The sequence below is a fragment of the Branchiostoma lanceolatum genome, chromosome 12 (genome assembly GCF_035083965.1).
Source record: "Branchiostoma lanceolatum isolate klBraLanc5 chromosome 12, klBraLanc5.hap2, whole genome shotgun sequence".
In the NCBI taxonomy this organism is placed as follows: Eukaryota; Metazoa; Chordata; class Leptocardii; order Amphioxiformes; family Branchiostomatidae; genus Branchiostoma; species Branchiostoma lanceolatum.
Window position 1 is genome coordinate 15,403,674 of NC_089733.1, and position 27,933 is coordinate 15,431,606.

The 27,933-nt window shown below is 38.5% G+C and overlaps 4 protein-coding genes across 4 annotated transcripts; 3 read left to right on the forward strand and 1 right to left on the reverse strand.

The window, feature by feature from the left end:
• The first annotated feature begins 855 nt into the window (after positions 1-855).
• LOC136445616 (beta-1,3-galactosyltransferase 1-like) lies at positions 856-10,540 on the forward strand. Its single transcript, XM_066443732.1, has 2 exons — positions 856-970; positions 6,251-10,540. The coding sequence occupies exon 2, from the start codon at positions 6,409-6,411 to the stop codon at positions 7,801-7,803; it is 1,395 nt and encodes a 464-aa protein (XP_066299829.1). The 5' UTR covers positions 856-970; positions 6,251-6,408; the 3' UTR covers positions 7,804-10,540.
• A 109-nt stretch (positions 10,541-10,649) lies between these two features.
• On the forward strand, positions 10,650-15,423 carry LOC136445617 (uracil-DNA glycosylase-like). Its single transcript, XM_066443734.1, has 7 exons — positions 10,650-11,275; positions 12,091-12,187; positions 12,320-12,364; positions 12,613-12,824; positions 13,398-13,445; positions 14,067-14,239; positions 15,031-15,423. Exons 1-7 carry the CDS (start codon positions 11,204-11,206, stop codon positions 15,308-15,310), a joined length of 927 nt encoding a protein of 308 aa, XP_066299831.1. The 5' UTR covers positions 10,650-11,203; the 3' UTR covers positions 15,311-15,423.
• Positions 15,424-16,023: 600 nt separating this feature from the next.
• LOC136445618 (bifunctional 3'-5' exonuclease/ATP-dependent helicase WRN-like) lies at positions 16,024-19,944 on the reverse strand. The gene is made up of 7 exons (XM_066443735.1): positions 19,814-19,944; positions 19,373-19,518; positions 18,844-18,995; positions 18,489-18,558; positions 17,959-18,085; positions 17,164-17,265; positions 16,024-16,719 (listed from the first exon to the last, which is right to left on the reverse strand). The coding sequence occupies exons 1-7, from the start codon at positions 19,922-19,924 to the stop codon at positions 16,645-16,647; spliced, it is 783 nt and encodes a 260-aa protein (XP_066299832.1). The 5' UTR covers positions 19,925-19,944; the 3' UTR covers positions 16,024-16,644.
• Positions 19,945-20,230: 286 nt separating this feature from the next.
• Positions 20,231-27,871, forward strand: LOC136446243 (glyoxylate/hydroxypyruvate reductase A-like). The gene is made up of 11 exons (XM_066444583.1): positions 20,231-20,406; positions 21,205-21,345; positions 22,309-22,343; positions 22,484-22,617; positions 23,249-23,334; positions 23,995-24,091; positions 24,411-24,531; positions 25,091-25,158; positions 25,863-25,947; positions 26,401-26,445; positions 27,018-27,871. The coding sequence occupies exons 1-11, from the start codon at positions 20,292-20,294 to the stop codon at positions 27,102-27,104; spliced, it is 1,014 nt and encodes a 337-aa protein (XP_066300680.1). The 5' UTR covers positions 20,231-20,291; the 3' UTR covers positions 27,105-27,871.
• The last annotated feature ends 62 nt before the right edge of the window (positions 27,872-27,933 follow it).

Sequence of the window (27,933 nt, forward strand, 5' to 3'; positions counted from 1 at the left end):
TTCAAATCAGTTCACTCTAAACATGACATTTTTGACTCTTTGCTGCTGAGAATTCAATGGAAGCATCCAAGTAACCAATTTTTAATTTTGTAAAAAAAAAATAGAAATGCAACATAACGTCATTACAGTTAACCTGAGATTATTCTATTTCAAAAGTTTTCAGTCATCACACAAAGGTCTGCTTTTTGAAAGGTTTAACTAAATGAACAATACAAAGATGCATCTTTTGTTGTCTGCTCTTTAATTAGTAGAAGCTGCAGCTTACAGAAAAGCTGCTAGGGGACTTTTTCTTGAAATATCTCTGTCATTAAATATTGTAATAATCTACAGATCTAGACCACAATCTAAATTCTGCTGAGTGTGATTCGTCAGCACTAGGTCAAATTTTACTCATATGAAGAGGAAAACAATTAAGTGATGATATTGGTCAAGAACATATCTGTTATAGTGTACCTCTGCACCAATTTCAATATGCTTACCAAATAATGCGCTGATTTGCTATCTAATTCCATTTCATCACTATGCCCAACAATTCATGGTTATTTTCTAGTGGAAGATTGTATTTCACCGCCAGCAAAAATATGATAAAGGTTTATCACATTTGTCCGTTCAACTTCCCCTTTAGATTTCACTTAGTAAAACCCACCTGTGAATTCTATGAACCTGTCGTGGGCTGTTCAATGTACCAAGTTACCCCCATCATCAACGACTAGTTTTTGCACAAGACTGAGTAATTATATACAACATATGATTAAGATGCTATGAAACGTGATTTCAATCTTTCATTATAAAATAAAAGCCTTTCATTTCTTCATTTTTATCGATTTCTATATGATATTATATAATAGTTCACACTGAGAGGGGAGGATGGTGCTTTGTTGTAACAGCCCTGATACTGCTATCCAAGATGGCGGCTGAAAGAAGGTGTTTATCAACGTGAAGACACAAAATCATCTTTCTTACTCTACAGGTGAGCATTAGACGGGAACTTTAGCTTTCTATCGCACAACTGAAGTATCTAGAATGTTTCGAGCTAGCTTTAATGTGTGGTGTTGATGTCTGTCTTGATATTTCGGCGCTGTTTTTGCATAATTGTTATGCCAGTTCGCCCTTTACTTTAGTGGCTTTACAAACGTGGCCGAAACAAACATATGAAATTATATTTATAGCAATAATGTAACCTTGAGGTGTTTCATGGGAACAAGGCACCATTTCTATCAACTTAACAAGGATCTCTAGTGTATCTGTGTTTCTTCAAACGTATGAGGATTATGAAATTCGTCGTACGTAGCTAGGAAAATTATATTCCCAGTCCTTTGAACGTTAACACAAATATATGCCATTGTATGTTGATCCGGAAGAAAATCATGGCAACTGTTACACACATGTGTAACATACTACGTTTAAGTATGACACATTTATTGACACTGTATGTGGGGTAATTGCAGAAGTTATCCAAAATTTAGCCAAGTCACAAACCAAGGAGGTTTAAATCACCTCCTTACACAAACAGATCAAATTCGGGACATGTTTTCAATAAAAGATACTGTACTGTAAGTTAACTTATTTTTGCAGGAACTTTTTTGGGAGTTTCGCAGTACTTTGATTAAAGGTAACAGTTGACACAATTCAGTAGTAAAATGTTGAAAAAAGCAATATTTTCGAAAGCTGCAAAAAATTATAAAACCACAGTGTCACTGCATACATTTCAAGACTTAAAGTACAACCAGAATGGTAATTAATTATCAACAATTGTTCCACGTGTACACGTTTTTGCTGAGTGATGTAGTAGGTAGAGGTTTCAAGCTATCCTATATTTCCCTGGATACCGTGACCAATTGCCCAGAAGAATGTGTTGTTTATACCTTGTAGTGCCAGTAGTGGCGCATAGGTCAGCAAGTTTCCTTGCTGTTTCGGTAGCAGGGTATATTTTTACAGGGAGGGGTTGCTAGCTCTTCTCATTTAACATGCTTGAGGCATGTCAAACATGGGACCCCCATTTTACATCCCTCCCGAAAGACGGGTGCAGCCCCAAACCGAGATGCCCTTCAATTAATTTTAACCGGCGATGAACTGGGTCTAAGATGCAAATTGATTGAACATATAGTATACCAAATTTCAAATTTATACTGGCCGCAATTAGCATATGCTGTTATTGCAAGATGTGTTTTCCTGCTTTTTTGTAACACCTGTTATCTCTTGATAATGCTAATAAAGGTCTGCCATAGCAATGGCAATAGTCATGCAGTAACCCAATTAAAGTGATATATCACGGCCATTTTATGACTACAGATTGTAGTCAATTGTGACAATGTTCCATAACTTTTAAATGTACTGACCTAATTGTCTAGTTCTGCCTATCACTTTAATGTCAACTGTATGACGCACTTGCTAGAAGCTAAATTATTCATCCCCAATGGATGTTTTTTTAATATTGATCTGGAAGAAAATTGGCTTCCAACAAGTGGATGTAAAGGCAGCTTAGCTCTCCTAATGAAAAGATTACCTTAACATATATACAAATTCAGTTATTTTTGCTGGGTCGTAATTTTCAGTACTAAATGTGCGATTGAAACAATTCTGTTGTACAGTTGTAATATAAGAAACGCATACTTGCAGTGTCATGAATTTGTAGCAGAGAGGTCACCAGTCCACATAAATGAAGTCATTGCAAAGAGTTCAAGATTTACAGCTATAAAAGGTACTTAAGTGTGGTTAAAGTTTATCCATAGTGCAAACTGTATGTTTACACTTGTACGGTAAACGGGAGGATGTTGTCACCGATATCCAATAATTTATTTGCACGTAGATATTTGTATTGTACATATTCAATACCAATGCTACTTGTTACATAGATGTAGATTTAGATGCATGTATTCCATAACAGCTGTGGTAAATGCTGAACAGCTGTAAAGTGTAAATTCATTTATTTTCACAGGGAATTGATTCCACGGTGCCGGTAAGCCTTCTAAGAGGTCAAAGGAGTTTTTTGCATTGTTTAATCAAGGTTGAAACAATTAGGTAGTACAGTACGTACTTAAACACTGGAAATGCATATTCGCATTGTCACGAAATTGCTATGGAGAGGTCACTGTAAAAACTGCAGCATGAAAACTACTGCAAACATTTCAAGATTTCCAAGATTACCAAGTTGAGTTGGTCATCGTGACATGAGCTTGAGGAATTTGAAATAGTTACATGTTCAATTTTCAGATGAGCATGTTTGCTTTGCTCTTGATATTGGGTAGATTTATTTGTGCAGGAATGAGTATTACGTGGAAATATTCCGCAGAAAATTCATTGCCAGGTATGTCTTTGATACTGCCATATGGTAGCATAAAGCTTTCGAAACATTAGGGGTGTAGTTTATTTCACATGATGTAGATCTACCCCAAACAGCAGCACATGTTTATTAAAGAATGTGCATTCATGTCAGTCACCTTAGCTGATGTTGTGCCAATGCATGAGGGAAAATGTTTTAGCAAGGTAGACAGGGTGGAGTCTGATTGTACAGAGGTTTCAGCTCAATCTGATAAGGTTACGTTGATAAGTGATCATACAGTCATACAATGTACATGTTTATAGCCCAAGCTAGGTGGAAGTTGTCGGAGTCTCAATTAAGTGAAATTTAGGATTTGTAAATGGGAGACCATGTTTAGTACAAAGTAGCGACTTGATTGAAGTCTCTAGATCTGTCCTCAGGAACTCCGAATGCAACTTCAGCGATTCTGTCAGATCACAATCTCTTACCCTGACATATACATGTACCTGATTGTACCTCAAATTCAAACCATTCCTTTGCTGACAGATTGTATACAAATACCACCAATACGGTATGGTTTCAGGACAGTCAGACAACTTAATTCCAGAAAGCTAGCTACACCTTATGCTAATGTGTGTGTCACATTCCAGCATAAATTTCATGGAAAAGTGAATTTCCTAATAAATTACAAAAAAACAGAATGTCTTCTCAATACCTCACGGAAAAAGACATGCAAAATGCCTTCAGGGTTAGGAAAATGATTTTTGGACCAACCCTTGTACTGTAAATCTTCAAATGTTCTTAGCAGTTTTACTTTAACCTCAATCTTAAAAGTACACATTTACTAGGAAAGCCTCCTTACTGGAAATAAACTCCCTGCGAAAATTGATGAATTTACGGTATCTTTATCTCCAATAACGCTCACACATCTGGTTGTGATTTATGCTTATGACAACCAAGGAGACAGCCTGGCCTTTAATCCTAGTCACTGTAGTAAGTGTTACTGAGCTGTATTGTCTGTCAGAAAACAAGTTTATCTGGTTGGTAGATTGCTTGACATGATAGGGCTGATGACACTAATGGGGTCATGTGGCCAGACAGACACAGGTCAGTACTAGAACAAGGGGAGTAGATTGTTGTTGTTTTAGCATCATTGTACCTGTATGTTTATAACTATTAAATACATTTTTGGCATAAAAAAGGAAGGGTGTATACATCTTATTACAATCAGTAGTTTTCAACATTGACTGTCTCATGTCATGATGACTTAAAGCAACTTCTAACAAAATGTATCTACTGTAAATCTTGAAATATTCACGGTGGTTTTCATTTTCAATTTTTATTTACCCAAATTAATGACAAGTTGCGAATATACATTTCCAACTGTAAAATAATTAAGTCAATAATTTTATACAGAATTGTTTCCACTGTGAACTTAAAAGACAGTGAAAACATCTTTATCCCTTCTTGAAAAGAAATGAATTTGCAGCTAGCAGGGGTTAATCTAAATCAGGAAAGAAGGGGCGCTGCACCCTCTCGTTTAACCGGGTTAACCCACTTGTCAAATTCAGATTTTAGCTTAATATCCAGCATACAGCCTTCCCTCAGCGAATGATTCTTCCATAAATATATAGAATTCGCTCCCTCGCCTGTGTGTGCTTCCTCTTGTTCAATTTTTCTGGAAAAACCCCTGGCTAGTGCACATGAGTTGGAATCACTATGATCAGATTTGATAACTTCAGCACTAATATTAATGGAACCTATTTATGTCATGGCAAGTAGCTATTATTCCCGTCAATTATTTAGGTTCCCTGTCAGGATTGGAAATACCAACTGTATAATTATGTAAGTTAGTGCAGGTAAAACATGCAGGTACATGTGTATTCCTAGTGTCTGCCTGCCCAACTGGGAGCAGCTTCACAGTTGCCTCCTAGGAAACCCCAGTTCAGTCCTGGGTCAAGACATCTCGGTTGGGGCTGCACCCATCTTTTGGAAGGGAGCATGTTACAGAAGAACGGCTAGCAACCCCTCCCTGTAAAAATATACCCTGCTACTGAAACAGCAAGGAAACTTGCTGCCCTATGTGTCACTATAGGCACTACCAAGGTCTGAACGAACAAACCTGCACCTATTATAACCTGCACCTGTTTACATGTATGCTCTAGGCGCGCATATACATGTACATGTCTGTGATTTTTTTGTATGTTGTTTCTAAAAGTGAAATGCCAAGCAAAGAAATTTAATAGCTGAGAAAGAGTTTCCACTTTGCAGTTTGATGCACTGCAAACATTTCAATATTTAAAGTACAATGTGAATTGTGAGATGAATTTTAAGCCTGAGACAGCCAAAGTTAGAAAACCTTTTTGTATCATAGATGAAGTTCTGTCGGACTAGGACTATGAATAATTCAGGTCTTGTGTCTAGTTGATAGCAAATCGATGTAGCCTTTTGTAATGGGTTGCTGATGTGCCTGAGTTTGGTGATAAGTCGAACGGTTAATGTTTGTTACAAATCAGATGTGAAGGTTCTTGCTGAGGCATCGAAAGACATAGAGGGGTGTTTAATATGCATTCTCAGGAATTTTATGAAATTCATACAGATTTTCATAAGGATTGATAAGGATGCTACACATTTGTAATCTGTTGATAGAGTACAGAATACATGAACTATATACATTGCATATGTTTTGAATACTAGTAACATCAATCAGATGTCAGATAAAAAAGTTTATGTTTTTCGCTAGTGCACGTGGTTGACCCAAAAAAAGGCTAGGGTCAGCAGTTTTTGTGCTATAGTCAGTTGGGTAACTTGAAACACAACATTTTTTTCCGAGGTCTAAGTGATATTTATATATTCTAGTACCACTGATAAGTTTTTTTGTCTCATATATCAGCTATTCTGATACAATATTTCAACCAAATGTTTTTTTCTTATGTTATGTTATTCGAACACTGTGTTATGATGTTGTTTCTCTTCTATTATTTCCAGCTGCTGTCTCAGGAAAGTAGTGAATGGACAATGCAGACAGTGCTACTCCATGTAAGACTCCTACCTTCAACCTGAACCTGATGTTCGTACTTTAAAATCAAGTCACAACTTACAACCCTTTGAAGACGTGGAAGGATCTAGCCATTAAAAAAATCAAGATGAAGACCATGATGAAGTTTCAAGTTCTCATCGCTTTCTGTTTGGTTGGAACTGTCTTCATTTTTTCTTACCTTCACCCGGAGATATATCACTTCAGGAGGACAAACTCCAGTCCAGCACCCTCCAAACGCAGCCAGACTATACAGGACGTACTACACAATGTACAGGGCTTAGACTCTGTTAATAAGACTACAGGAGAGGCTGCTCCTCTGTTAGAAGGGAGTCACAAGACACCATTGGATAATCCCTACAATGCATCTATTCCTGTCTCGCAAGGGGAAGAGAAGGACAACGAAGAAAGTAATCCCGAGAAAAATGAGGTGATCCAAAAGGACGATAAAGAACCCCCAGCTGACGAGAAGGAAACTGACAACAAAGAGCAGGAAAAAGAGGAGAAAGAAGAGGAAAAGAAGGAAGAAGAAAAGAAAGAAGAGCCTCCTAAGGAAGAACAGAAGGAAGAACCAAAGGAGGAGCCAAAGGAACCTGAAGAAAAGCCTGTTGAGAAGGAGCCAGATATTCCTGAATCTAAGAAATCAGTGATTAAGTCAGAGATAGCCTTAAACACCGAGGTTGAATCTCGATCCCACATCAACACCCATCCCTACAAGTTGACCATGAACCACCCTGAGAAATGCGAGGACCCAAACGTGTTCCTCATCGTCATCATCAGTACCGTCCACAAGAACACAGAGAACCGGAAAGCCATCCGCGACACCTGGGGCAGCGAGAACAGCGCGCCGGGCGTCGTCATCAAGCGTCTCTTCGCCCTCGGTAAAAACAGCGACCCAAACATGCAAGCCTTGGTGGAGAAGGAGAACGATATGTACGGCGACATCATACAGGAAGACTTTGTTGACACCTACCATAACCTCACCCTGAAGACCGTCATGTGCCTGCGCTGGGTCTCCAACTACTGTGCGCACTCCAAGTACTTCATGAAAACTGACGACGACATGTACGTAAGCTTCGCGAACCTGGCGAAGGTGCTCCAAGCCCTCCCTGCCGAGAAGGCTCGCCGGATGGCCATGGGGTATGTGATAACGGGGGCGCCCATCCGTAACCCCAAATCAAAGTGGTACATGCCGAAGGAGACGTATCCCGGCAACAAGTACCCGCCCTTCTGTTCTGGAACAGGTTACATCGTGTCCACAGACATCTGCGGAGAGCTGTATCGGACATCCTTAGACATGCAATATCTCTATCTAGAGGACGTTTTCGTGGCGACGTGTTTTGAGAAAATCGGTGTGGTACCGCAGGGACATAAGGACTTCCACAACTGGAGGGTGGGGTATAATTATTGTACATATAAGAGGATTCTGACTGCACATATGGTGACACCACCAGAGATGATTAGGATATGGAAGGACCAGAAGGCTCACAATAGGAGATGTTAGCAGCCTTTTGGTCCTTTCTCAGCTCTATAAGAGTTGGTTCGTTCCAAGACTTCTCTCTGTACAGTATAATGTAGAGTAGCAGGGTGCGAAATCCTTTTTTTTGGTTATTTGCAAAATTGCAAGTAAAGCTCATATTATTTTTACTTGCAAATCTTGAAAATCGCTTGTAAATTGCAAGTTGCATAATTGTATTTCGCACCTGGGTAGTATTTGCAATCATGTGACTTTTAGTAAGTTTTACATTGTGTATTAGCCGGTTCACAGGTTGAACTGCACATGCATAAGGTCAAAGGTGAAGGCCCCTAAACAGCTCTTGTCTAAGCCATCCTTGATACATGTCGCAGGGGCCTTCAACTTTGACATAGCAGGGCTCGAAATGCATTTTTGGAAATAGGTGCACTGGTGCACCCAACCCAAAAAATTAGGTGCACAGAAAGAATTTTGGGTGCACCACATAGAGTACTAGTAAAGTTGAATGTCAGCAAAATATATAAATTACAGAGTTTGACGCTCTTAAGAACTTCAATCTGTAATTCTATAGCTAACCTTGAAATTTCAAACAAGTGATATCAAGTAAAGTACAACAAAGGGTTATATTGCTATTTCTGATACTTAGTGTACAATGGTGTCTTTACACTATAGCCTACAAAAATTTCTAGGTGCACTGGTGCAACCACTGTCAAAAATTAGGTGCACAGCTCCAGTTTTGGGTGCACACAGGTGCACATGCACCCACTTTTTCGAGCCCTGCATAGTATTACCTACAATGCACTTCACTGTTCATGCGCAGTTCGAACAATGAAGTAGCCTATTGTAGCTGCTGTCATGCTCAATTACTTCAAAGTCACATGACTGCAAATACACTTCTGTGTAGGTTATATCTATGAGTATAGTCCAAGAGGCTCAAGTGCAATGAAGGCACATACATGTACATGTAGTATATCTATAACCACGGAACAACACTGAATTTTGTGAAATAATTAAAGGTTACCGAATGCAGTAAGTGCCTATTTTTAGAGCATGTACTAATTATAAAGGCCGTACCAATTTATTTTCTTGGTTTTGGGACGTATTAAAAGTAAAATAAGTAGCAAGAGGTCAAGATGGAAACAGATAGCCCCTACCAGGCTCCGCGCGATCGCTGGGAAAATAGTAGAAATCGGCCAAATAGAGTGAATAGTATGCCAGGGGTAGTCCGCTATACAGTGAAGCTCAATAGGTGTAGATCCGTAGATCGCCTATTGAGCTTCACTGTATGGCGGACTACCCCTGGCTATTCACTCTATTTCTTCGATTTCTATTTTTTTTCCCAGCGAACGTGCGGAGCCTGGTAGAGGCTAGGACACAGACTGCTGGGAGGAAAAATGCATCTGACAGTGTACAGTGGTGCAGACTTTCCCTCAGACTCTGTTTTTATGTTGATCTTCCAGTTTAGCATTATTTCTTTTAAAAAGTAACCAAGAAAGTAAATTGGTGTGATCAAATTTAAGGTATGTTTTAGTTTGTGTTCATCATTAGCTTAGAGAGCTGTCTTGTATATATGTTGCTTTGCTCCACAACAATTGGTGATTTTCAAACCGGGGATTTTTTTGCTGGCTAGCTTTCAATTTGCTTCAGATCGTTAATTTGCATTATTAGTAAAAAAAATTTAATTCTGTTAATTATAGTTTCATCAGGTTGGTAAAACACTGGATAAGAAAGCTCTTTGTACACAACTGAAGAGTTTTTACCCAGCTGACATTTTGGTGACCGTCTGTCAGCTTCCTCAGGGTTATACTGACTTGCACTACTTCCCACTACAGCCCACTACAGCTAGGTGTTGCTGCTGCAGTGGGAAGGCTACGATCCTAAACATGACTACTAGAACTTCTTAGTATTGCCCTGAGGAAAGTGACAGACGGTCACTACAATATTGGCTGGGTATTTACGATAACTCTTTGGCTGTGCACAAAGACCGTTGTCATCTAGTATAGTTTTTAATTCTACTTTCTGCACATGTAGTCTAATCTCTACACAATCTACATGTACAACTTATGAGGGTCAAGAATAGCATCAATGCACATTCTGTTGTTTACTATGATTGTGATGATGTGAGTATAATGTGGACTTCTTGTGTATGTGCATTTGTGTTTCGTTGCCAAAAGGCAAAGGTGTCAACTTCTCAATTAGAGCAGATCAGTGGTAATGACAGTATCCAAATGGCAAAAGCACTGTATTAGTTGTCAAGAGTGCTGCTTTTACCCTTGGATACTGGAATTGCCACTGATAGATCTGCTTGGAGATTAAATACATGTGCTGGTTCAGGTTATCTACGGGTAATACACTGTGTGTATACAAATGTATATAGCCCAACAACTATTGAGACACTTTATCCTGAATTTGAAAAGAGGTGATTGGCAAGGTTACTAATTGCAACAAATTAAAAGAGGTCGTATCTTCACAATTTTTATCAATCAAGGCTGAAATAGCAACTTACTTGTACAGCATTTTGTTCGGCACACACACACCCTGCAGCAGCAATAAGTACAATTCATTGACAAGTGCAAATTATAGATACATGTAGATAAGATGAAAGCTTAGGGCTGCATTAGCAATGAACAATTTCTTTTCTCTGTTGTGGATATAAGGTCATTACTATTTGATCACTGATCAGAGCTGTATAAGATAATATGAGAAAGCTGTACTTTATTCAATGGTGAAGTTTTTTAGGATAACAATAAAGTATGTTATTATGCTGCATCAGTTTCATTGTAATTATTTGCTTAAAACGGATAGTATATTCAAGATCACAGTAATGGTAAGATGATAAGAGTTGGATTCTTAGCGACAGTGAAAAAGGATCTTCTTTTCTCATCACATATGCAAGACAGAGATATTAATCTCCAAGCAGATGTAAGGTTCTCAAGTGTTTTATGGCAGTTCTGAAACATTAACAATGTTACTTTTTTTGGCATGCATACCAGCAATGAATTTATTGTCATTGCCAAATCAAGGAGAATGTAAAAACCAAGGGTTCTTTTTTTGGCTGGCGGACAAAAAGAAAACCTGACAAAGTAGAAAGCCTGATAAAAACACCTGAAAAGGCATAATGGAGATAGCAAAACCTCTGCTTAGAGAGTACTTTATTATTGGAATTGAACCTGTACATACATGTAACAGTATTAGTCTTTAGATGTACATGTAGTAGAATATCACATGTTTAACATCACTGTGATTATTCCACTGCTCTATCACCATTACCTGTACTTAGCTTGCAAAGAGCAGAAACGTACAATAAAGGTCTTTCATTCATTCCTTCATTATTACCAGTATAGACACACCCCCTTTTTAAGTGTCTCAGTCCAGGGTTGAAAGGTTACCTGTTGTTGACTGCAGAGTGAAAGGATGTGGTCATTGACCCATGGCTAGCAGCAGCAGCCCCAGCACACCTAACTACAGCAGGACAACAGCCAGACATCTTGCAACGTTCTTGGTTTGTTTTCTTTACATATAAATTGTTACTCCCAAATGTACTATCACAATGCATAATCCTCTCTTCATCTCTGAATATTGTCTTGACATACATGTATGATAGATCGAGTGTGTAACAATTTTGACCACCCTAAACAATGTTACTTCCTGGTTAGATACATATGGCTTGCAGATAATACTGTGTTATGCATCAATACTGTATGTCAGTGTTTCATGTTCCCATTTTGGAGAAATAGCAAATAACAGTCTGGAAAGTAGTTTTACCCTGTTCAGCCCTAAATGCTGAATTTAAGAATACTGTAACGGTTGTATATTTCAACATTTTTATAAATAGATCTATCTATTATGTCTGTAGATGTTTTGTGTATGGACACAAGGAGAAAGTGCCATATTGATAATTAATTCCAAATTGTCAAATGTATTAAAAAGAAGTCCCCTGTGAATAATTATGTGAAGCAACATTTTTCATTTTTAAGGGACTTGGCACATAAAGGACTAATTTCATATATTATTCAAAACATTTACTGTTAAGTCATTCATTTTTGTTGTCAGAGGGAAAGGTTTTCAGTGTTTTAAGTTCACGGTTGAAACTGTAACGTTAAATTCTGTAGTGCAGTTATTCTGTAGTGATGATGGATTCTCATGTCTGTAGTAAATACACTGGAAACGCATATTCACGATGTCATAAATTTACAGAGGAGAGGTCCCCGCAAAAATGTCAATATTTTACTGTATCGGATGACTACCTGTTCCTTTTCTATGTTTTTTTAATATATTGTAGATCCCTTGAGAATTCTTTCCAACATCTTGAAGTAGGTTCACACGCCAGCCATGCCTCCCAGGAAGAGAAAATCCGCTGTGGAATCAACTTCAAGGGCTAAAATACCGAAGAAGAATGACCCAAAGGGAAAAGGTATTCATGACTTTGTACCTCAATGACTCGTTTAACATTTCTTATTTCTCACATTTCATTAACACAGAAACATTAAATGATAGATAAAGAATAATTGGTTGTACAAAATTTTGATTGATCATTAATTTTCAGGAAAAACAGGTGGAGCATCTTCTGGTGGTTCCTCGAAAGGAAAAGGTATGACTTGGTACTTCAATGACTAAATGTTCAACATTTCGTATTTGTCACATTTTACTAAATAAATGCAAAAACATTGAATGGCAGATAAGAAACAATTGGTTGTATCATTACAAAACAGTCAGGTGAAGCATCTTCTGGCATTTTCTCAAGAGGAAAAAAGTATAATGACTTGTTCAACCCTTCAACATTTCACTAATGAGGAAACATTTAATGACAGATAAAAAAGTTGTATCACTAATTTTCAGGAAAAACAGGCAGAGCATCTTCTGGCGGTTCCTTGGATCTGTTGTCGTTTCTTAAAGATGACACATGGAGGGACAAACTGAAGGAAGAATTCGAGAAGGATTACTTTAAGGGTATTGAGGAGTCCTTGTCGGCTGACTACGCAAAAGGAGAGGAAATTTTTCCACCGAAGGATCTAATTTTCAATGCATTCAATCTAACCCCACTAGACAAGGTAAGTGTAAAGGCATTTAGGTACTGTGAACATATGTGTTGTTTTTCTTTGTGTACATTCAAACCTGCACATAGTCACCACAACTACACAATGGACCACCTGGCCAATGTAACTACCTTTAGTGGTTGCTTACATTGACACAAGCATTAAGAATCCTGTCAAGTAACCACATAGACATAAGATTTAATCGGTCCCTTGCATGAGTGGTCTTCTTGGGCAGTTTTGACAGTACATGATTGTGCCAATATCAAGTACACATTCATTTATAGACCAATCCTTACCAAGGTCCTTGGATCCTGACTGTCCATCACATTGAATTAGCAGTTAAACCAATGATAGCATGACAATTAGCAGTTGACAGAGTGGCTGCATATGCATGTCCATCAAATATTTCCACTTTTTTGTTCTTATTTTGCATTGATTTTGACGGAGGTGGGCGGGGCTTCATACTACATATTGATTGAAAATGAATTAAGATTCTTTGATGCCATGTATTTGATATCTACGGACTGTTATGACAATTATTCGATCCCTCATCTATTGCACTTTTCAATGGTTTGACTTGTGTTACAGGTTAAGGTTGTTCTCCTTGGACAAGACCCTTATCATGATGTTGACCAGGTTAGGTCAGTCTTATTGTTGTTTTGTTGCATAATGTAAGATGCTTGACTTCATTGTCCATTCTCTCACAGTATATACTATTAATAAGTGTACTATTTCTTTGTTAAACCATCGTACTTTAAATTGGCTTTCTGTATTCTGTGAATTGCCTCTACAGTGACCATTCAACAGATTTATGATGAAATGGTCACAGTAAATAGGTGGCCACTTTGGACAGGATTCTTAATATCAATGGAAATGGAGAAAAAAAATTAGTGGGAAAAATAATCAAAGGGTGCACCAAAAAAGGGCCACGTTATGGCCAGAGGTAGACATAGGAATGGTTCGGACTGCATATAACATTATACATCATTCTGTATATCTGTTCAACAATGCATGCCTAAACTTTCATCTTGCAGGATTGTACCAACTAAATACGCAGGAGGTGAGACAGTATAGTCACTTGGAATCGAACCCGGGCCCACCAGCGCACAAACCCAATGAGCCTACCACAAGGCTAAAAGGTCCAGACCAGCTAGACTGGTCAGTAAGTGGCGCTTGAACCACACCGTTACACAACATATAGAACCTGATGCATTTACTGTTACTTGAGAATTATTGAACAGTCCATTACTCCTGTAGGCACACGGACTGTCCTTCTCAGTGCGCCCTGGTGTGAAGATCCCCCCGTCCCTGAGAAACATCTACAAGGAGCTGAGTTGTGACATTTCTGGCTTCACCGCTCCGGATCACGGCTGTCTGGAGAAGTGGGCTGAGGAAGGAGTCTTACTTCTGAACGCTACTCTTACTGTACAGTAAGTAGTCTCTACCAGTGAGACTAACTACGCCAGCTATAGGGAGAATATTTGCCGGGGGACTTTGGATCTTCTCTCCGTAGCCGACTCCTTCCGTACAATTGACTCTATTTGGCCAATTTGTACTATTTTCCCAGCGACCCTCGGAGGCTGGTAGAGCCTACAGTAAGGACGGCAAATCATGATGTGTTCAAATATTTGCCTTTTCCTAAGAACTGCTGCAAAGTGGAACTCCTTGCAACTACAAGTACTGCAGGGACATCCTCCATAGATCAACATTTACAGCTAGATGTGCAAAGGTGTGACAGGTGGTCCAGTATAATATAACCAGCCCTGAGACTGTTTTCAAGACTCTTGCTTGAAAATTTGACATAAGAATATCCAACAACCAATCAATTATATTTGTGTGGCCGAAGCAAGTAGAAACGTTTGACTGCAGAAAATAATTCACCTTTAAGTCGTTCAGTGTAATCTAACCAGTGAGCTACTGTCGCATTCCTCCAAAGCTGACGTATCACGCCAAAGGGTGGTTGTACATGTTACTGTAACATTCGAAAATAATTTCATCAGGTTGGTAGAATATAGGGTATAGGAGATTCTTTTTACACAACCAGGTCTGTCAGACACCTTCATCAGGGCTTCTGACTGGAGTACTGCTTCTCACCGCTATAAGTAGCCGATGTATAGGTGGCGCTTTTGCGGTGAGAATACCATCCCATGTTACTGTAACAATTGGCCAATTCAGATGCAGTGAACAAAAATCTCTTGCTGCTTTTGTCTGTTTTCTTCAGGGCCCACAAGCCAAACTCCCACGCCAAGATCGGCTGGCAGAAGTTCACCGACGCTGCCATCACGGCCGTGAGTGACCACGCCCAGGGGGTGGTGTTCCTCCTGTGGGGGGGCTTCGCTCAGAAGAAGGAGAAACTCGTGGACACGGCCAAACACCGCGTGGTCAAGACTGCCCACCCCTCTCCACTGTCAGTGAGCAAGTTCAAGGGCTGTAAATGCTTTTCCAACGTTAACTCTGCCTTGAAGGAACTTGGAAAAGAAGAAGTAGATTGGTCCTTGTGATCTAATAATGAAGTTGTTAGTTATGTGTATAGAATCATCCTGGCATGCCAGGCCACTTACGTATTTCAAGCTCCTAGCAACCCTTCCTGTGAGTAAGAGCAGTGTGTTATGGAGTTTATTACACTCAAAACCCACGATATATTAAGTCTCATAACTTCATCTATCGTGGTCACACATTACATAGATTGTCATTCACTGCCATATTTCTCTGCGATATTCCCATGACCCTTTCTTCTGTCAGTGAAAGCGAATTTTGCTCTGTCAGTCAGAGAATTTTGCTCCGGGTGGGAGAGAACATGTCTCTCTGATATACATGTAGAAGAGAAACTTTGTCCCACATACAGGACACAAAATTCTCTCCCACGGCCAACACCTCCCAGCATCAGTTTCTTAAAGTGAAAGTGTGTTTTTCTCCTGTGAATGGGAGAACTTTTGTCTGTGAGGTAAACATAATCATATACTAAGAATGAATAAATGAATGAATGCTTTATATGATTATTATATACACAACTTAACAGTATTTGTGAAATTTCATGCTTCAGGGGACTTGATCCATTCTTTCACAAAAGAGGACAGTACGTTCATCTATTCTATTTATTTCCTTAAAGCTCATAGTCAAAGTTATGCAGACAAGGTCAAAGCCATGAATGTTCTTAATTTACAAATGACAACTAAATAAAATCAAACAGCGAAGAAACTCCACAGTACATGTTAGTTCCATTTCTTTGTAACCTGATGACTTGTGTATAGATGTACAATCATGATGTGAATTTTAAAGCAATCTTACCTACTTAATGATTGTGTAATTACAGTATCTTCTCACAAGGTTAGCTCTTGACAATTGCAACATGTTAGTTGGGCAACCTTGGCTGTCTCATGTATGCATGTTTCAGCCAAACCAATAGATAAATGAAAATTCCATTTCAGATAAACAAATAAATGAATAAAAGTTCAATTTCATTCCTGAGAAGCCACCAAGGACATTACATTTACAAGGGGTTTTGCTGTTAACTGTATAATGCTAATGAAACACATATTAGATTGTTATCATCAACACTTGTATCAAAGGGAGATTACTATATGTACATTTGTAGCATGTCAACTTTAACAAACAAGCAAACAAACAAAACAATCAATGCTGTCTTGTCATTAAAATATCAGCCAAAACATATCAGATCAGCATACACTTTTTGATATGATACCCATAATGTATCCTTTTCTTACATGATATACAGCCACCTCCTACTCCAGTCCGTTTCAGTATCACTCCCTCGCTGACTTTCCTTTTGCCAGAAAGATGCTATATAATGCTTTTTTTCAAGTTTTGATTGTCTTTATGTAGATGCATCATTCTTTGTGTCTTTGTCACCTGTTGTCTGTGTCAACTTGTTATACAGAAGAAGACCAGCCTGGAAATAAAAAGAACAAAGTGGGTTGGTTCTAAAAATAGATGTTGTTTGGAACTTCCTAATCATAACCAGATGCACAGCAAATTTACACAAAGACACAGGGTAACATTATGGAAAATGTATTTAACAGTTACTGTGAGAACACAAACTTCACTTTTGGTCGCTCTGGCAACTCTGAACTTCACATCCTGTCACTCTGCAGTGATGAACATGACTAGCATATGGAAAATATATATTCCGTCAGCACGGACAAGCAAGCAGACAAACAGATAGACACCAAGAACAATACTTCCATGAATAATTTGGAAAAATGTGGCACCTACATATAGCCTGAGTACCATTCTCCGTAGTAACCACTGGCTGAATATATTTGCTTGCTAATTCGTGGTTAGCAAGCGATTGAGCCCGCGGTTACTACGAAGGATGGTATTCAGGCTAACCTACATAAGCATCAGCTGCTGCGTACTGTTGTTGTGTAGCGGTGAGGGGGTACTGTCTCCAGTCACTCTTCCTGACTCCGGGGTCCTTGTCCAGTCGTTGCTTCAACTTAGCAAGAACAACATCATGATGGTCAGACTTAGCCTTAGTGTCATACTGCTTATAGTTCCAGACTCTGCGCATGCATGCCTTCGCAGAGCCTGGATCTATAAATAGGCTAGGTCAGACTGGTTTGCAAGACACCTTTTTCAAAGGTGACTTGAATATTCAAAAAATATCTATGGTTAATAATAATATATAGCTACAGCATTCTTTAATGACACCATCAATGAGAAACCTTCAAAAAATGCCAGTTGTAAACTTTAACATTATGTGGGAAGATATGAATTTTTATGATGTCGTTCACTTTATTGTGTGCAAAATAAGAAGAGATTTTATCACCGACCAGACAGTGAATTATTTTGGAAGTGTATGAAGTTACTGTATAGAATACTGCTAAGGCCACACCAATTTAATTTGTTGGTTCTCATATCAAATAAGATGTGCTTAACTGCAAAAGTATGATGAAAACAATGCCTGTGTACCATGTTTACCTTTCGCTTGCTATATTTTCACCTAATAGAATGATAACCAAGGAAATCAATAAGTGGCCTGAACAGCATTCAAAATAGAGTTAAAACCTTACAGTACAACTGTGATTATGAAGAATTTCAAGAGATTGGTGATTGACAAAAGCAATGTAGAATCTGAACAAAATATACCACTTTACCAGCAAAGACGATCATTGATGTACAAAGTTACCACATGTTTGCAGAGGTTGTCCAGGCTCCAGATTTCTGCACTCCCAGTGTTCTGATTGGCCAGGTTGGAGAGGTCCACAGACCCCTTCATCTGTATGTCAAAGTCTCGCAGCAGTTTCCATACATCCCTGTAGTGGACAAGACAAGACCTTCTGTCAATCACTTCATCAAGTTGGTAAACTTACCTTTGGGCATAACACACTTGTCTAGTTTTGTGCTGTAGGTACAAGCATACATTATAAGACCAGACTGTAAGGTTTGATCCACTCACACCCTACTCTTTTAGAAAAGTGCGATGGGATCTTCAAACGCTTTTGGTGTGTCTCTCCTCAAACACGGGACCTCCACCCTATGGCAGAGGTCATCCTTAACCATAGCTTGGCAGTCATTTTCACCTGAAATAGGTGCAAAGTGTCTTTCCCGTCATTGGAGAATTTTGAGACTCTTCTTATACACGGGAAGGAGGTCTGGGAAAATTAACATCTTAGCAGAACTTGATTTGTGATCTAACAATAAGAAATACTTTCTCACCCCTGGATGCCAACTCCAACTTTTTTGATTGATTCAGTCTCAAGAAGTTTCTTCAGTCCACCAGGAAAGCCTAAATGTGACAAGGACCAATGAAAACATAATATCCTTTGCTGCACATAGTGAAAAAAAACTATGGAAAGTTTGGGCATGAAATACATGTCCAGTGTATATAACCATTAGCTATGGAGGTCTTGTTTATATGCATACTTGTAGAAAGATTCCAGTAAAAAGTTAAGTCAGTTCACCCGACTGGACTGTACCATGTTTTCCACCATACAGGCTGGACCACCCTTTCCATCAACCCATATTCCAAACAAACAAGCAAATAACTTAACATATACATTGATGTGCGTACCAGCCATACAAGACAGGTGGAAGAGATAACACTTGTTGTGAGAGGGACAAAGTTGGAGCAGCGCTGTCTTCTCTTCTTTCCCTGCTGTATATGTCACTGGCCACTCTATATCAAACCCCAGAACACAGCTGCGCTCATCTGTTGAGTTACTCCTGTAAATAATAATAATGATTCAAGTGACTAGTGACTATACTATAAGGAGATGAAGAATTATCATTCATTTTCATGTATGTGGAAGAGGTACATGTATAAGGATTGAACATATAAGGATTTTGGATTATCAATCACTTGACATTAATACAGTAGATTCAGTTATCTTTGCCGCGACAACAGAAATGGGAGGCTTTTGTGGTGCCAAAACAGTTCTGTTAACGTTGTACAGTAATACATTGGAAACGTATATTCATAATGGTATGGTGTCATGAATCTGTGGTGGAGAGGTCACTTATAACAACAAAAATAAGACCACTGAAAAAAGTTCAAGGTTTGCAAGTAAAATAGAGAAGGCAAAGAGAATATACTGTCTTACATGATGTCTTCACACATGAACGAACAGTCGCCTGTCTGGTAACAGTACACCACACTACCAGTGAACTTCAGGACTGGGAGGTTCGGAACAAGTGGTGGTTGACCTTTCTGTGGCCCTCCCCGTTTTCTCTTTGTTTTGGTATGATCCTGGGTAAAAAATCAAAAAAGACATAATTTTCGAATAAAGATAGTGTTTAGGTCATTGTTATGACCTTGTGATGGCCAACAATAATTTCAACAATCATTACGGTTTCAAAACCATACACTCAAAAGAATAGAGTACGTGTAGAGTAGAGTAGAGTAGAGTAGAGTAGAGTAGTGTAGAGTAGAGTAGAGTAGAGTAGAGTAGAGTAGAGTAGAGTAGAGTAGAGTAGAGTAGAGTAGAGTAGAGTAGAGTAGAGTAGAGAATTTTTGGATACGTAGGCACGGTAGAATTCTTAACCTTTTCTAAAACGATGTCTTTCATCCATTCTGGCAACCTTCTCTTCGGTTTTTGAGTCTTTCCACAGTCCCCACAGCCGCCCCTGTCAACTTGTTCGTCTGCTTCCGCCATTTTGAAATAGCCGCTCTACTTTGGAACATTTCATATGGAGAAAGGGGGCTAATATTTTTCATTAAAAGATAAAGTTGGTAGAATTTTGTAAGTAGTTGTCTAAATAGCATAATATCATATATCTACAGATTATTCATATGTTTTTGTTGTTGATATTCTGTTTAAATAAAGCCAACTAGTGTAGATATCGTAAAGTTATACACCCCTTGAAAATTAATCAGAAAATCCACTGACCTTCGACCTAATAAAGACTTCCCGATCAGATCAAGTACAGTAGAGTAGATCAGTGTTGCATGTCACTGACAGACGGGGTTTCTCCAAAGAAAAGGACTTTTCAACGTTTCAAACGTCCTGATTTTGTCCAAATATGGCGTCCCGGCTACCAGTAGTCCACCTGTACACGTACATGGCGGAGCCACTGCAGGAATGTCTGCTCAAACTGTGTCCTGGGATGACCGTGAAAGTTGTGGGGTCAAACTTCGGTCAGCAGAATAACTCATTTACTTTTAGTGGTCTGCATGAAGAAGAGGTGTATCGTGTACGTTGGGTATCTGACGTTGGGGTAACAAGGAAACGTATTGCCTTAATGTGTTGAATGAAATTTGGAGAGAAAGTGTCACAACTTTTATCATATATAACCTTGTTCTAGGGCCAAATGAGGTCACGGTCGCGGTCAGATCTTGGTAAGATTGTGGGCGGGGCACTTCCAGCTGGGCCTCCTCAAAGGTTTTTCTTGTCCACAGAAAAGTGCACCAAAAAAAGCATTTATTACAGGTTTGATGAATGTCAAGCCTGCACAATTATTCCTCTGGAACATGGCCAGTCGGCCTTGTTGTAAATGTTTATGAAAAAAGACTAAACTTTAAATGTCTAACATTAACACTAAGAGAAATTTGGACTTACCCAAATGTTTGGCTGACAGACGGAAATTCATTTATGTACCCGTCTACTGCTACATTCAGGAGGGGAAAATCATGTGAGAGTCTGCAGCAATGGGTCGTGAATGCTAGATAACCTGTGTCGCCCCCCGTCTCTGTTCAAAGTCGGACGGTTGGCTCCGCATGCACGCTTCACTCCTCTTGCAAAGAAATCTGGTTCCAAATCTCTAAGATTTTGACTAAGTAAGTGTTGAACGAAAAAGGTTCTATGTGGGTAAGGTACTTCTGCGCCATGGGCGCCACTGAGCCTTGTGCATTTCAATGTATCCTAGTATACTGTTCCCCAACTACAAAGCAGAATCATCTTCTTACCTTTGCCTTTTTTTCTTTCTCCCATTGAAGACTCCCTGGTTCCCTCTGACCCTGCCCCGGAGCATGTAGCTGCTCTGCAGGAGGCGGAGGTACTCCTGATGGACCCAAACCTCATGCCTCCTCTGATGTACCAGCTACCTCGTCTCAAGTGGATGCAATCAACATGGGCGGGTATGACATATCTTATTCTTATCTATACAGGGACCTACGTCATGGGGGTACTGTCAATGCTATACGCTAGAATCAGAAAAGCAACTTGGCTACATATTGCGTTAGATTTTATAGGCTGACTTCGCTAAAAATACACTAGACTCAGGCACCCATTATACTTCACGTGGAAATGCACCGATTACGCTTTACGATAAATTCAAGCAAATTGATCTTCACTATGTCAGATCTTTGTATGATGATGTTTTCTCCCGTGTGTGAAAAGTTTCATCAGGTTGGTACAACTAAGTCACTTGATAACAAAGTTCTTGATACACATTGACAACCAGGTGTTTTACTACATGTACATGTAGTACCTTCAGGGCTCGAAATAGTGGGTGCATGTGCACCCAGTGCACCCAAAATTGGAGCTGTGCACCTAATTTTTGACTGTGGGTGCACTGGTGCACCTAGATATTTTTGTAGCCTATAGGGTTAAGGTACTATTGTACACTAGTATACTATATATATACAGAATATTCTTGAAATGTAAGTATAAAAAACAGCATGATAAGTTTTTGCTGTACTTTATTTAATGTATTATTTGTTTGAAATTTTAAAGTTAACTATAGAATTACAGATTGAAGTTCTTAAGAAAGGCAGCAGCGTTAAACTTTGTACAACTTTATTTTATCTGGTGCACCCAAAATTTTTTCTGTGCACCCAATTTTTTGAGTTGGGTGCACCAGTGCACCTATTTCCAAAGATGAATTTCAAGCCCTGACCTTAAAGCCGACTTTATAGTGACGCAAAGTAGCTAGGTGACAGGCAGTCAACGAAATGATTGTCTTAGGTAAAAACACTTGGTTGTTTATAAAGAACTTTGCTATCCAGTGGTCCCTCCCATTGTATAATGTATGATACATTAACACTGCATATATAGAGAAATTAGTAACAATTATCTGACCTCATCTGGTTTGTTTATAGGTGTGGATTCTATTAAGCATCTGGACAAAACAAAGGTAATGACACTTTGTACACATTTTTGTAGGAGTGTTTTAATTTTTTTGTTAGGTTACATTATTACTAAGCCATTTATATTACCTTAATAATCAATTATGACTCCTTACATTCAAATCATTCTGTTGTTGTTTCCTTACAGCCTATTCCCAACTACACTTTGACAAGGTTTGGTGGCGTGTTTGGACCTGCGATGGCAGAGTATGTGATCTCCCACATTGTAAATACAGAGAGGAGGGCTCAGAAACAATGGGAAAACAAAACAAAGGGATTATGGTAAGTTACAGCGATTAGATTTAATAGTATTGAAAAATATTACCACCAATGTAGGAGAAGGCAAAGAGTTGAAGAGGGGAACTGCTAGAAAGATCTGTTCATCTTATTTTTATTTCTGATACTAATAGATTTTAGATATAACACTTAACTAAAATGTTGCAAACACACTGAGACTGAGCCAGATCCTTACATCTGCTTGGAAATTGATGAATACTGTAGAAAAACCTACTGTCAAGAATGAGCTTGATGATCTGGCTAAGATGATTTACACTCAGTCTGGTAGTTTGTTTTCATTTCCACATGGTCCACACTGTACTGACTGTATAACAACTTTTAATGTATGCATGAATCCACATGTGGATCAGGTTTAATGATGACTTATGATTGAAGATATCACTGATATTAAATAAACTGACAGGAGAATCCATCATTACAATGAAGCTTGACTATCAACCAAGGAAGACAAAGATTTTCTTCAACAGTATTCTTCTAAAGAAATTAAATAAGCCCCAAATTTCCTGTTCGTATTCCATTATAATTTGATTGCTGTTTCAGTACATACATGTATACTACAAAGAGACTTACATTGCTAAAACTTAGTAAAAGTCATGTCAATGTGCACCCTATACAGGGACAGGTCTGGAGGCATTCATGAGTACCGTCCTTTAGAAATGCTGTCCGTGGGTATCCTGGGGGTAGGAGACATCGGGAAGGAGAGTAGGTCTTCATTTGTTATGTTGGGAAGGAGACTAGATTTGGAATACAACCCTGTTTTTTTTAATGCTTTCATGATTTTTGCTATCATGTTAATAGTTGTTTCTTATTCTTTTTCATCTTTATGATGTAAGTTCATGCAATCCTCACATAACAGGGAAAAAGTGACAGTAAAACAGATGTATGGAATATAGGGTAAGATTACATATTACTATGGATCACATATTGCAGGAACCCAAAAAAATCTTTGGAGCCTGGTCAAGATGAAATTTTTTTTAGTATTCTAAGTCCTATAATATGTTAGGCACAAAAAGTATATTTTGTTTGTTTTGCATAACCAAGACTGCTTCCTCCAGGTGTATCACACTAGTTTTTTTTTTAACAAAAATTTGATCCACTCACACCGGAATGAACCTCTAATCTTGATATCAGTAACTGGGGTGGGATCTTTAACTAAATAAATGAATAAATGAACTAAATGCTTGAGGTGTGGCTCTCCTCAAACACAGGGCCTTTAACTTTGTGCCCTATAAACCAAGAGGAAGTCCCTAACCAAAGCTAGGAACTCACCAGATGCAACATATGGATTCAAACCCAGAACCTATTCTACTAGTAAGTCAACAATGCTGTCCACAAGACAACCTTGCCACCTTTGTGTTTCAGTTGCGAGATGTTGTAAGACCTTTGGTATGACAGTGTGGGGCATGGTGAGGAGGGAGCTCAGTCAGGACAAGCGATCTCCTTATGTGGACCACTACAGGTAAAGACACACACTCCTGGCTTACTAGCCTCCGTTGCAGACTCCTTCCATGGTTTTAATGCATGCCCCCATAGAGACCTGGACAGTAAGAGTTTGTGTTACACAAACTAGTATGTGCAGCATTTTTAAAATTATCTTAAAGTTTGCATTTGAGATGGCCATTATCAATATTCATAGTTCTTTCAAAACTTATCTTTTCATTAATTTGTACATTTAATTTTCCAATCATGACGTATTGTTTTATTGATAAAAGATTGTTGCACAAGGTGTCTTTCTTTTGAACACTAAAGGATATTGTCTGTGTTCTTTCTTTGTCCAGAAAGTTTTCTGAGTTGCCAGAAATAATGCAGAAATGTGACTACATCTGTAACGTTCTGCCCAGCACTGCTGAAACAAGGGGACTCCTGAATGGACACATACTTGAAAGCTGTAAAGAAAAGGTCATTTTGTTTGTCTTTATAAGATTCTGTGCCTTTGCTGACATTATCATTCGCTTGAAGTCCTTACCAAACTAGAATGATCTGATCAGCTAGTTCACAGTTTGAAGTGCACATGTGCAGGGTCATGAATTTTGGTTACTACTTCCAAGTTGAAGGCCCCTGACAAAATATAGAAGATAGCCAATTAAGGGCCTTCAACTTTATTTGACATGTTATCCACAATGCATTATGTTGCACATACTCACTTGAAACCATGAACTAGCTTATTAGATGATTTCGGTTTTTCTATTTCATCCTGCAGAAGTCCAAAGAGTGAAATAAACCATCTTATAACTTAAAGCTAGCTAGTGCACAGTTTGAAAGGCGCAATTGTGCAGTGCAATGCATAATAAATGTAGGTACTAATTTCAAAGTTGAGAGCCTCTGACAAAACATAGAAAATAGCCAAGAATCTTTAACTTTGACATGTTATCCATAATACGTTACACTGCACATACTCACTTGAAACTAAACTAGCTTGTTTGATAATTTCATGTTTTTTTCCTATCTCATCCTGCAGAAGTCAGTGTTCATCAATGTTGGAAGGGGAGATGTTATCAGTGAAGAGACCATCGTTAATGCCATACAGTAAGGTTTCATCTATTTCGATACCTATTGTCAATGCTTTTGCACCTTAAAGAACCCAGCACACTTGTCAAAAAGTGTAGGGGTCCTCCCCTGTGTGATCAGTTTAACTTGATGGTTGTACAGTCCTATGGCCGCACCAGGGGCAATGTTGTATTGAGTTCACCTGAATTACTGCTAAATGGCAAATTCATGATTTAACCCTACCAATTGTAAGCTCGCAATTCAGCCCTTACGCCACACCAATTTAATTTCTTGGTTAACAGATTTCTATTTTTAATTTTAGCACACAAAAATCATGAAAACAGAAGGCTGGGGTGAAAACTTGCACCTGACCCTGTTCACTCCCTGAAATTGTGTGCACCAAAGTAAAAATATTCCTCTGAGATTCTGTTTTCATGTTGTTTTTCCAATCTAGCATTTAATTTTTTTTTTATTCCGTTAACCAAGAAAATAAATTGGTGTGGCCTTACCCACCCAATATAACCATAAAGACTTTTATTCAAACTCAAACTTTCAATCAATCAAATTGAATCAATCAATTAAAGCCTTTATTTTCTTTCGAATGCTTGTTCGGCCGCACAGGCCGCTTTTCAACAAGGTCAAAGTGGAGGGGGAGGATTCATGGATTAAGAGAGCAAAATAAACTTTCAACAGATGCATCAGTAATGATTATGATTGATCAAAGTTTCTTAATTCCCTCCCAGGTCAGGATGGATCTCACATGCCATCTTAGATGTGTTTGAAACAGAACCGCTTCCTGCTATCAGCCCGCTGTGGAAAATGCCTCAGGTGAATAAATAGGAATTCAGTTTTTCAACGGATTTGCTTTAAGCTGACATCACACTTTTAATGACCATGGGCCAAATATCCTGATTGCTAGAAGGACGCCATATTTCAAAATCGGCAGAGAATTGAGCGTGACTTTTTGTCACCCTTATCACATCGGGCAGGGCACCAGCCTTATTCTCATACTCATTGAATGATAAAAATTGCTATTTTCCTGGTGTGTAACGGCAGCTGTATATTTGGCAACCATTGAGCACAATGTTCAATGTTCAACTCGCATTCTTTGATTTCAGCAGCATTTTTAAAGATGAAAATTAATGTTCATATTGCTAGCCTTGAAAAGGACAATTCAATATCTCTGTACACACTGGACACATTGATTTTTCATATGTGTTGTCCACTTTGTTTCCAATTTGCAAGTATTGAATGATGGCTGTTTTTTATCATTTGCCTCAGGTGACAATTACACCACATGTAGCTGCTGTCTCTATTCCTTCCCAGGTAGGTCAAAAGTAGTCTTAATTTCTGTCTTATTGACTTGAAATACACAATAAGTTAATAAATAAGAAAAAGAATACACGTACAATCCTTTTTTTAATATTTTGAGACCCCCAGTCCTTGTTGATATGAAGTCTTTCTCTAAGAAATATTTCAGGGCCTGCATGCCCTTTTACATGGACCGTACTCAGCCTTTTTAATTCTACATGGACATTTTCACTGAACTTTAACTTCACGGTGGCGGCAAGTGATTTACAGAATGAATGTGTGAAGGAATCATGAATTATAACAAGAGGTTTTTTCACGGTGATGATAAGGTGACCGTGAAAACAGTGAACATAAAGTTACAATGAAAGAAACAAGAATTACTGTAGGTAATTTCTATGTTAAGTGTAATTGGCCCTGGGTCTAGTGTATAGTGAAGGCAGCAGTATGCTCCGGTTTAACGTATTGCTTAGCTACTGCCTTTGTCAATTCAGCGTAGAGCATTTACAGAACCTTAAGGTCCCTGTAGTACACAACAGTTTTTCTACAAAGTTTTCTTACTCACATAATGTGTTTGTTGTTCCAAACAGGTGGCTGAAATGTTCTATGATAACTACCAGCGATACACGAAGGGGGAAGAACTCAAGTACATCGTCAACTTAGAGAATGGCTACTGAGGATATTTTGGAAATACTATAGATTGACTTACGTTTGTCAGGACTATGATTATGTTGTAGAATGGGAGAAAGAGGTGTTTTAAATTTATAGTTAAAACAATTCTGTAGTGCAGTCGTAACACTAATTTGTGACTGATGTAATGAAACAATTTAAGCTGTGGATTGGACCAAGTAAAGTGTCAATTCTTACTATTTAATATATATGTCCTTTTATATTTTATAACAATAGAGGTACATATATCATTGATATGAATACATTTCTAGGTGAAAAGGACCTGAATGTAGAAATGGTGGAAATGGTTTAGAATAAACGACTCCCTACGTAGTATGTACATGTACATCTAAAGACTGTATCAAGCTAATATATGTACCAGGCTATGATGTGGACTTCTTTTAATTAATCTTGTACTTGTCATAGCTAAAGTCTTAATGCATTTTAAATCAATCAATTATTGATCTATTATTAAGATGCGGTAGGCAATATGAATATATCCTTAAGAGTAACATTACTCTGCAAACTATTTGCAGGTGACGCTATCTATTTCTATTGTGAATGCTTCGGTCCCACGGTGATTGAGGTTAACAGTAAGCCATGAGCCTGCTTATCTGTACAGCAGACAATAGTAACTGTGCATGGGTTTATGAGTTTATAGATAGACTTAACAAGTAAGCTACTCTTTTCTTTTTCCATTGTCATTTTTGATACCACAAACAATGCAGAATAAAACCTATTGTCATCAAATATGATGGCAGCAGGTATACGTAGATGAGTTGTGTATGAACAGTTGTTTGGTAAGTTTTGCATATGCACGTGTATAGGAGAGTAGGA